Below are 10,114 nucleotides of genomic sequence, written 5' to 3'. Positions count from 1 at the left end.
TTCTTTTCTTGGCATCGGTTTTGACTTTTATTTTTGTTTGCCTAGTTTCAACGCGCTGCTGGCTCTTTCCATCAATCTTATGAACTAAGTTCTACGAGATATCTTCAAAAAAACGAGTCCTATTGACCAAACTTCTCCTTCTTCTCTGGCTTGGGAAGATCCTTGGCTGCCTCAGCAACAGCTGTGATTTCCGGGTTGATAGTGTCACCGTATGGAACGAATCCGTTCTTTCCCGCCGTATAGAACACCTCCACCACCTTGCCGTCGTCATCGATGTACGTGTAGGATCCCTTCACCTCCAGAGCTTCCTCTTCGGTGCCCTCGCTCACCACAGCAGCGTCCTCTTGGCGCTTGGTTCCATCTCCAGCCTCGTAGATAGTGTCATAGCTCCCATCATTGTGCTTGTTCATCTCGGATTTCAAGATGGCCACTGTCATACGTTCGGGTTCCACGGGAAGAGCTTGACAACAGGCGACCACCACGGCCAGGACGAAAAGAGGAAGCTGCCGGAGATCAGAATATGAGGACCTTTTAATTTGGGACAGTTTTACCCGATTCATTATCTGCGGAACAAGACAAATCTCCTTTTCCTAACTTAATATTCAAGTTATACATACTAATTTCCACATATCTGTTTTCTGTGTATCTCATTTTATCAAGGTTATAACTTCTTGGAACACAGAAAACATATATGTGAAAATTATTTTGTATAATCTCATAAATATTTCATAGATTTTTAAACCTTTTGTTATACGATTTAAAAAGTTAATTTTTCACGAGCAAAGAGAACTTTAATTTAACAAATTAAAGACCGAAAAGGAGGTTAATTATGAATCCTTTTTATTGTATTTTCTCTGTCAATTTCACGTATCCTTATCGAATTATTATTGAATCCACTTACGATCTTGAACATTTTTGAGATTTTGGAGGTGTAAAAAGCGAGAGTTAAAGCGCGTGTGAACTCAAAGTAGATCAACCAGTTGGCTTTTATAGCCGCGCACTCCTGCTCCAAAATTCGACCACTACCAGGTCTTTCGACTCTTTTGCGTTAACATGTCAAACATGTTTAGAAATACAAATACTCAAAGGTTCAAACTTCTTTTCTATGCATCAGTTTTGACTTTTATTTTTGTTTGCCTAGTTTCAACGCGCTGCTGGCTCTTTCCATCAATCTTATGAACTAAGTTCTACGAGATCTCTTCGAGAAAACAGGTCCTATTGACCCAACTTCTCCTTCTTCTCTGGTTTGGGCAGATCCTTGGCTGCCTCAGCAACAGCTGTGATTTCCGGGTTGATGATGGTTCCGTATGGGACGAATCCGTTCTTTCCCGCCGTGTAGAACACCTCCACCTCCTGGCCCTGGTCATCGGTGTATTTGTAGGATCCCTTCACCTCCAGAGCCTCCTCGTCGGTGCCCTCGTTCACCACATCAGCCTGCTCGAAGCGCTTGGTTCCATCTGCAGCCTCGTACTCAGATTCATAGCCTCCATTATTCTTCTTAGTGATCTCGGATTTCAAGATGGCCACTGTCTCGCGTTCGGGTTCCACGGGAAGAGCTTGGCAACAGGCGACCACCACGGCCAGGACAAAAAGAGGAAGCTGCCGGAGATCAGAATATTAGGACCTTTTAATTTGGGAACACCATTACACCGATACATTATTTCAGGAACAAGGATATATCTCCTTTTCCTAACTTAATATTCAAATTATAAATACTAATTTCACATAACTCCTTAATAAAATAGGATACACAGAAAACAGATATGTGGAAATTATTTTATATAATCTCATAAATATCTCATAAGTTAATAAACATTTTATTATTTATTTTAAAAAGTTAGAAAATTTATATATTTATTTATCTAGGTCATAATGCATCTACACCTTATTTCGGTTATTTTTTCACGAGCAAAGAAAACTTTTAGACTCTAAATAAAAGACCGAAAAGCAGGCAAGTTATGCAATTGGTTTAGTTATGAATCTCAATATCCTTTTTATTTTTCTTTCTCTGCGTATAATCCTCTATCAATTTCACTTCTCATTATCGAATTATTAAAAAGGAGAGAAAGGAGTTACTGCATCTAATCCTTTATGGAATCCACTTACGATCTTGAACATTTTTGCGATTTTGGGAGCGTAGAAAGCGAGAGTTAAAGCGCGTGTGAACTCAAAGTGGATCGGCCAGTTGGCTTTTATAGCCGCGCACTCCTGCTCCAAAATTTCGACCACTTCCAGCTCTTTCGACTCTTTCGCGTTAACATGCCAAACATGTTTGCATCCCGTTTTATGTGGACGCTACGTCCGCAAACTTCAAAATGCGACTGGCTTGAAATGTCAAGGTCTCTTATGGGTCAGTTATCAGACTTGGGAATGCGAAAATGTGTCACTATGCTGGCGGGATTTGGGATCGGAGATCTGAGTCAGTTCTCTGGGTGATGACGCCGGCGATTGATGACACCGATCGGCGGCTACATTAACAACCTCTGCAACTGCATAACTTGCATGGCTTCACCCACTCGCCAGGTGTCGCCATTAATCAGTCGCACCTCACACCTTGCACCACAACGACCATACCAATCCCAGAAATGTGTAAAATGTCAGCTTTAATGCAGTTTATACTATGATCTGTACCGGGGTGTAGCCCCCAGCCCAGGGCATCTACATATATATCCATCTATCTATTCCCATCTATAACTATCTATCGAACATCTTCGGCTGACAAATGGCTCGATTCAGAATCTCAATGGGGTGCATCAGCCATTTCATTTACATTGCTGCGCTATTAATTCAATTATCGGTAGTTTTTAACGATCGTGTTACTTTTCGTTATTCATTTCATGGGGTGATAAATACAAATCCATGTCGCTGCACCGAACGACATTTTACTTGGCTTGGCTCAAAGGGCAATCTGCGATGCTGCCACAATTTATAACTTTGACAGCTTAACTAATTTCGCAAATCTTCCGAAAATTAAAAATCCCAGCGATGAGCAAGCGATTTCAAATTCAGCTGCTGGACCAGACACCCAAAAAAAGCAATTCAACTTTATTTAAGATATGGTTTTATTAATAGTGGGTTAAAGGTAAAAAGGTTTGAGTACAATGCTAAGACTTACAATAACGAGTTATTTGTATTTGATTTTAACTTAAATAAATAAAGATAACTTTAAATTACAGTTTTTTGGGTTGAGTGTACCCTTGAACATATTTTACTTAACTTGTTTTCTGTATAAAAATATAATTTGTAAGTTTCTTCAGAAATTATGAATAATCTTTAGGAAAAAACATAAAATTTATAAATTTTTGCATACAGTATAGCTACGGTTGGTATTAAGAGCACGATAAATCTAGTTTTATATATAATTTTTTACCGTGTGCCGCTCCTTTTGGCCCAGAGATGGGCATTCGCGCCTGGATCGGCTCTTGGCTTTAGTAATTGTCTGGCTAACATTTGCAAGAATGTGTGGCCATCAAAGATAATGGCTCACTTCGATTTATTTATAGGCTCCCCCCTGGCAAAGTACCTAACATGGGGCAGAAAGCCATTCTTGTCCGCCGTATAGCTGACTTCCACCTTCTGGCCCCTGTCGTCGATATAGCCATACATGCCGGACACCTCCAGATCGTCATCGATTGTCTTTGTCTTTGGATCGGATTTAACTATGCCCACCTCCTCGCGATAACTGCCATCTGCGCCCTCGTACGAAAATAAATAGGAGCCAGAACTGAGTTGTTCGGCCACCGATTTGAGGATTGGCACCGGTTCATTAATGGCAGCACTCTCAGCGGGCCAACTCCACAGTTGGCAGCAAGTCAAGATCAATAACTGGAAGACCCAAAACGAAACAAAAAAAAAAACCAAAGTCACTTAGCGTTCGGCTATTCATGAGCTCCCGACTTCTTACCAATGCGAACATGATTTATGCTAATACTAAGCGATACTAAAAGATTCTGCGCTTTTTATAGCACTTCGTTGGCGATGCCAGTTATATAGACCTTTCTTCCAGATCACCAGACAAAGTTATGCAACGACAGATGCTGTTTTTGAGGTCAGTAGAAAGTAGCAGGTCGAGTTTCATGCTTTTCTGGGGTTCATTGAACCCCCGATTTGCAATTCAAATGGAAATTAGAAGTGTGGAGCTGGTAAACTGTCATGTTTACAATGCAGATAGCATCCATAAAGACATGTGAATCGCGTGGGTTCTGCTGGAAAGGTGCAGCTGGCTAATAAAATTTGTCACAATTTGGCACTGCGGCAAGCGAAAGGTGCCGAAAATGGTAACGGCTGACTGCTCCACCAGACTTCCATGCGAATTCCGGGCCATGTAACTCTCGGTTACAGTGGGTGGGCACCTCGGGCGTCTTTGGGAAGCGGCTAACATTTATGGCCAAGACGGAAAAAAAACGGCAAGGCACAAAGAATTCAATAATAATTTCCAGCAATTTCGCAACTCTGCCACAGCAGCCGACTGCGGCAGAAGTTGCATTTTGGCATTTGCCTTGGCCCGCCCAGTTCCAATTTCCAGTTCCACTTGCCAAAACGGCCAGGCTCTCGGGCAACGTGTTAATAAATTGATTCTTTGTGGCTCCCCAGTCGGGGAGTTGGATTAAATCCAGCTGAAACAAGTACTACTGCAAGTATGCACTGGAAGAAATCGTTTGAAATATATATTAAGAACGAAAGTAAACTTAAACTTAATTGCTAAAAATGTGCATCGCTTAACATTCAATGAATTCATTAACCTAAACATGTAGAAAAATTATGTTATACTAGACAATTCCTATTATTCTACAATTTCGTAATTTAAATATATAGACATTCTTTATTACTCTAGACTATTTCATTTATTTCTTCAATTTGTTTTCTAGATTGAATATTATACTGAATACAGTATACTAGACTATTTCATTTATTTCCAAAATTTGTATTTTAGATTAAATATTATACTGAATATTTTACATTATACTAGACTATTTCATTTATTTCTAGAATTTGTTTTTTAGTTTAAATATCTATTTTTTTGGAAAGTGACTTTCCCTTACGAACGCATCAATATTCGTCCTGTTTGTGTTTGTCCTTAAAACTATACTATTAATAGATGCTCTTTAATGTCTTACAAAATTTTCCAATGTGAGACAGGACCCAATTTTGCGAGTGTGACTTTGCAGAGCGGCATTTGACGCGCCTGCCACAGAAGTGGAAACTCATTAATGTAGCAACATAAACATAATGTAGCCTCCATGCCGACGAGGTCATAATTCAGAGCTGCGACTTGTTAACCTTTAGCCAAGATCTGCCAGCCGGAACCCGAAGCCAGAACTCGCAGTTGCAGTCGCACTACGCACAGCTCAAAGTGAATCAATTAGCCCCGCTGGCGGCCATAATTTCTCACTAATGGAATTCACAATTGCAAAATGTCAGGCCCACTCTGCGAAAATCATCCAAGACATCTAAGACATCTAAACCATTGCGATGCGGTGCAACTTTCTGGCTGCAGTCTATTAATAACCGTCGCCATCGCTGTCCGACTTTTAGGTGGATTTGAGGCTAAAATGACTGAGGCCCAAAGCCTAAAACCCATGCTGCAGTCGGAGTCGTGGGAGGAGTGTCCGACCTGTCTTTAATGCGGTTTGCTCATCGGGCCACAAAACATTGTGTTGTGCGCTTGTTGTGTCTCGCATTTCTGCATAAATTTGGCGGGCCATTTTTATGTCGCTCCCCGCATCGCCACATTTTGCGCTTGATTTCCCGCATTTCGGTGCTTTGTTTTATTGCTATTTATTCGCCCAGTTTCGTGAATTATTCAAATGGCAAATCAATCATACGACTGTTGGCCAATGTGGACCAAAACATATTTATAACTAATATTTGGCACTCACATTTGAGCATGTCATTAGGTGAAAACAACTATGCGAAAGCTTAAGGTTACAAAAATAATTGAAGCCACGCATTTTTTGAATATTTATTTTTGTAGTTGTTTACGTTCTACGTTGAGACCTACAGCCGAAACTGCACTGTTAGATACCAATTATTATACGCCTGATATCGAAAATAACTTTTTATACCCTTGCAGAGGGTATTATAATTTCAGTCAAAAGTTTGCAACGCAGTGAAGGAGACATTTCCGACCCTATAAAGTATATATATTCTTGATCAGCATCACCAGGAGAGTCGATCAAGCCATGTCCGTCTGTCCGTCCGTCTGTCCGTCCGTCTGTCCGTCTGTCCGTCTGTCCGTCTGTCCGTCCGTCCGTTTCTACGCAAACTAGTCCCTCAGTTTTAAAGCTATCCGCTTGAAACTTTCCCAAAAGTTGTCTTTCTATTGCAGGTAGTATATAAGTCGGAACGAGCCGGATCGGGCTACTATATCATATAGCTGCCATATAACTGAACGATCGGAAATGCCATAACTTTGGTGTTTTTCAAGTTAGCAAGTTAGGAAGTTCTATGGGTTTTATTTTTGGCTAATCAGTCTAACTTACAAAATTTCATAAGGATCGGACGACTATATCCTATAGCTGCCATATAACTGATTGATCGGAAATGCCATAACTTTGGTGTTTGTAAAGTTAGGAAGTTGGGATTATCTATGGGTTTTATTTTTGGCCAATCAATCCGACCTGCCAAATTTCATAAGGATCGGCCGACTATATCCTATAGCTGCCATATAACTGAACGATGGGAAATGACATAACTTTGGTGTTTTTAAAGTTAGGAAGTTGGGATTTTTTATGAGTATTAAGAATGCATCATATAAATAATTTTGGAGAATATAATGCAAGGGTATATCAACTTCGGCTCCGCCCGAAGTTAGCTTTCCTTTCTTGTTTTTATTCATGTTTTTTTTTTTAATTTTAAAAAAATAAATTTTTTAGCTAAAAAACGCCAATTGATGAGAAATTGTATAGCAAATTCAACGAGGTATGACACTCCAACATTTAATTAATGTTTCTCAGAGTTTTGAACAAGAACCCGAAACTTAGTTGATTTATTCCGGATTTTCGCAATACAAAAAATTTAATTGTACAATTTTCTACTGACTATTTTTAGCTTACATCTTTAGTCGTTATCAAGTGTAGCGCATTTTAAAGTTTTGGATGCCTAATGTGGAAGCTATTTAGCTAACTTAAATTTTGTGTAGCCTACTATTAGGCTGAATGTCATATTTAATTAGCTAGAAACAATTGCAGCTCACAAGGCGGGATCTAGAATATGCAAGACTAAAAAAACTTTTGGTAGCATTTAACAACTTTAATAGGAAATTTTTTGCCTTTATTGAGAAAAAAAGGGTTTTCTCTTTATACATTTAACGTAAATCCAACATGAACAAGCATTAATTTTAACCCACGAACCTTTTCGCATAAATTGACCCTGCTCCGGAATGGAAAACCTCATCAGAATTAGCATATGCAATTAAAGTATGAGCTGAGCATGGAACAAGACATGTTCGAATTTTAATGGCAGCTCATACAGATGACAAACGAAAATGTATCTGTCAGATGCTTGGCAGTTATAAATGAGTGATGGCGATCACATCACACCTAGACATGAGCAATCCCAGGCCGATGAATAATCCCAGTGGAGCGTGGAACAATGGAACACCTAGGGGCCCGAAAAATACTCTCAAGCTATCCTGCGGATAAATGGTATCTCTCGGATACCATTTGACAAATGATGTTTGTAGACCAGGTTGAGGTCCGACTTCCACCTTGACCACGGGAAAATGAGGGGGTCATCCACTACTATATACACTATCTAGCATCCACTGTCAGCACATAACTCAGACAAACACCTTCGGGGCAGATGCGAAGACAAGTGCTGGAGCAAAAAGCCCAGAATTTGCATATCGGGGCTGGCTCATAAACAAGTGCGCGGAAGACATGACCAAGTGGCCAACTGGCCACCATGAAGATATCAATCAGCCCTGGCCAAAGCCAAACGAAATTCGTTTGTCCTTCTGTCAATGGCCGATAAAAAACCAATAAAGCTGCCACCCCAGCGGCTTGTTAACACGTAGATAAATTACACTGGCCGCTCGGAAGAGATTACCATCGAGATGCAGTCAGAAAGTGATGCGAGGAGCACAGGAAGCGGCCGATTGTGATTGTTCTGACCATAACGCTGAGCTTTAGGGCCTGTTCCACTCGAGAATCGAGAATCGCATAAATACCGCCGCCAGTGGGAGCCGCATTTGCAGTCGTGGCACGACTCTCGATCAGTAACTTCCAGTGGCAGCAACGGATTAGCTTCGCTTCGAATTCGAATTTGCGATCGAATCTGAGAATCGCCAGTGTTTCCCAGCTCGAAAAGTGAGACGTCGGGTTTATCGAGCGTGTAATTTGTGCTCCGTTCGCGAGATTTATGATCCACGGCACCCGCCCACTGACAGCCTAAATGTCTGGACCCCGAACCCCGCGATTCCGGCACCTGCGCCGGGTGGCCTGCCTGGTGGTCCTCTGGTTATCCGTTGGCCAGGCCCAGTTGCCAGGCACCGGGTTCCAGGGACAACGGCCGCAGGTTCCACCGCTCCAATCGCTGCAGCAGCCGGCCAATCCCTTCCAGCGTCGCCAGCCCAATCCCGTCCAGGGACAGGGACTTTTTCCGGGTGGTCAGCGGAATCCCCTGAACCCACTGGCTCCTCCGCTCACGGGTGCTGCCCTCCAGAATCCCTACACCCGCTACAATCAGTACCAGCAGCAGAACTACGTGCCCATCACGGCCTACCAAAACGAACTCAATCTGGATGGCAGCTTCTCCTACGGATACTCATCGGCCGATGGAACCACTGCCCAGGCTCAGGGATATGTCAAGAACTTGGGATACGGCGAAGGCGTGGAGGCTCAGGTGGGTTAACTACTTGTTATCTATCAGAAAAGTAATGATTGAATGTTAAGGACATCTTATTATTGATCTTTTATGGTGGTTTTCATTAAATAAGATGTGTCAAATTGATTGAGTGCTTATAGTTTATATGTAATGCAAAATTTGAAATCTTTTCTCAACCTATATAAATAAAAACTTACTTCAAAAATACAATATAAGTTTACTATTAGAAATTCATAAAAAAAGATGTTGTTAAAACTTGTATGTTCTTATAAGCTTTTCATAGAAAATTGTTTATAAACATTTTTTTGGAATAGCTAAAAGCTTACAAGTCCGATTTTACCACTCTATAGAGATAAAGGATCTTATGTTTTTAACATGCCAAAACCTCACATTTCTTAGCTCCAAAAAATCAAATGAATTTAATTAGCTGCAACATTACCTTGCAATCTTTTCGGCATAACACTAAAGAACTTTACAAATTCTTTAGCATACTTTTAAGGGCCTTTTGAAATGTACTGATATCCACTTTAACAGGTAATCCAGGGCTCCTATTCCTACACCTCGCCAGAGGGCACACCCATTACTGTGCGTTATATTGCCGATGAGAATGGATTCCGGGCAGAGGGCACTGGGATTCCTGCTACTCCGCAGTATTTCGCAGGTGCCCAACCTTACCAACAGGGCTTGATCAATCCAAACCTGAATCCATATCAGACGCCCTTCCGCCAACTGCCTCCACCGCTGCCCAATGCCCCCTTTCGTCCTCAGCTTCCGGGACAACAGCCGTTGACCCCGCTGCAACAGCAACAACAGCAGCAGCAGCAACAGTTGCAACAGCAACGCAATTTCCAGCAGCAACAGCAACCGAACTCCGGGCAATATCAGCCTGATCAGCCGTTCAATCAGCTGCATTCCGGTAATTTGCCTGGTCAGTATGCCGGACAATTTGGCCAGCAATCCTTTGGCAGCAATCTCACGGCGCAGCAGGCACAACAGCAACAGAATCTCAACCAGCAACAGCAGCAGCAACAGCAGCAACAACAGCAGCAGAAGGAGCAGCAAAATGAGCAGCAGCAACAGGCTTTGATCACCCAACAACTGAGGGGCAGACCCAACAACCTGGTGGACACCTATGGCTACAACCAGTATGGCAGACGCTTCAAGAAGTCCCCAAAGAAATAACATCACAAATTAATATAATTGAAACGATTAGTTAGTCCAAACTTGTAGTCGCAACTCAAAGGCATGAAATACATGCACCTAAAAAGTCAAACTACCTTATTTTAAT

General features: G+C 41.7%; 4 protein-coding genes across 4 annotated transcripts; 1 reads left to right on the top strand and 3 right to left on the bottom strand.

The window, feature by feature from the left end:
• Nucleotides 1-20: 20 nt before the first annotated feature.
• LOC108053652 (endocuticle structural glycoprotein ABD-5-like) lies at nt 21-945 on the bottom strand. The gene is made up of 2 exons (XM_017136364.1): nt 902-945; nt 21-503 (listed from the first exon to the last, which is right to left on the bottom strand). The coding sequence occupies exons 1-2, from the start codon at nt 911-913 to the stop codon at nt 120-122; spliced, it is 396 nt and encodes a 131-aa protein (XP_016991853.1). The 5' UTR covers nt 914-945; the 3' UTR covers nt 21-119.
• A 197-nt stretch (nt 946-1,142) lies between these two features.
• Nucleotides 1,143-2,149, bottom strand: LOC108053653 (endocuticle structural glycoprotein ABD-5-like). Its single transcript, XM_017136365.1, has 2 exons — nt 2,107-2,149; nt 1,143-1,599 (listed from the first exon to the last, which is right to left on the bottom strand). The coding sequence occupies exons 1-2, from the start codon at nt 2,116-2,118 to the stop codon at nt 1,216-1,218; spliced, it is 396 nt and encodes a 131-aa protein (XP_016991854.1). The 5' UTR covers nt 2,119-2,149; the 3' UTR covers nt 1,143-1,215.
• Nucleotides 2,150-3,411: 1,262 nt separating this feature from the next.
• LOC108053654 (larval cuticle protein 1) lies at nt 3,412-3,982 on the bottom strand. Its single transcript, XM_017136366.1, has 2 exons — nt 3,905-3,982; nt 3,412-3,825 (listed from the first exon to the last, which is right to left on the bottom strand). The coding sequence occupies exons 1-2, from the start codon at nt 3,914-3,916 to the stop codon at nt 3,484-3,486; spliced, it is 354 nt and encodes a 117-aa protein (XP_016991855.1). The 5' UTR covers nt 3,917-3,982; the 3' UTR covers nt 3,412-3,483.
• A 4,234-nt stretch (nt 3,983-8,216) lies between these two features.
• On the top strand, nt 8,217-10,099 carry LOC108053649 (probable serine/threonine-protein kinase fhkB). Its single transcript, XM_017136361.1, has 2 exons — nt 8,217-8,844; nt 9,361-10,099. The coding sequence occupies exons 1-2, from the start codon at nt 8,395-8,397 to the stop codon at nt 10,006-10,008; spliced, it is 1,098 nt and encodes a 365-aa protein (XP_016991850.1). The 5' UTR covers nt 8,217-8,394; the 3' UTR covers nt 10,009-10,099.
• Nucleotides 10,100-10,114: the final 15 nt, after the last annotated feature.

Source organism: Drosophila rhopaloa, unplaced genomic scaffold (genome assembly GCF_018152115.1).
Source record: "Drosophila rhopaloa isolate 14029-0021.01 unplaced genomic scaffold, ASM1815211v1 contig_115, whole genome shotgun sequence".
In the NCBI taxonomy this organism is placed as follows: domain Eukaryota; kingdom Metazoa; phylum Arthropoda; class Insecta; order Diptera; family Drosophilidae; genus Drosophila; species Drosophila rhopaloa.
This window is presented reverse-complemented; position numbering and strand designations above follow the sequence as displayed.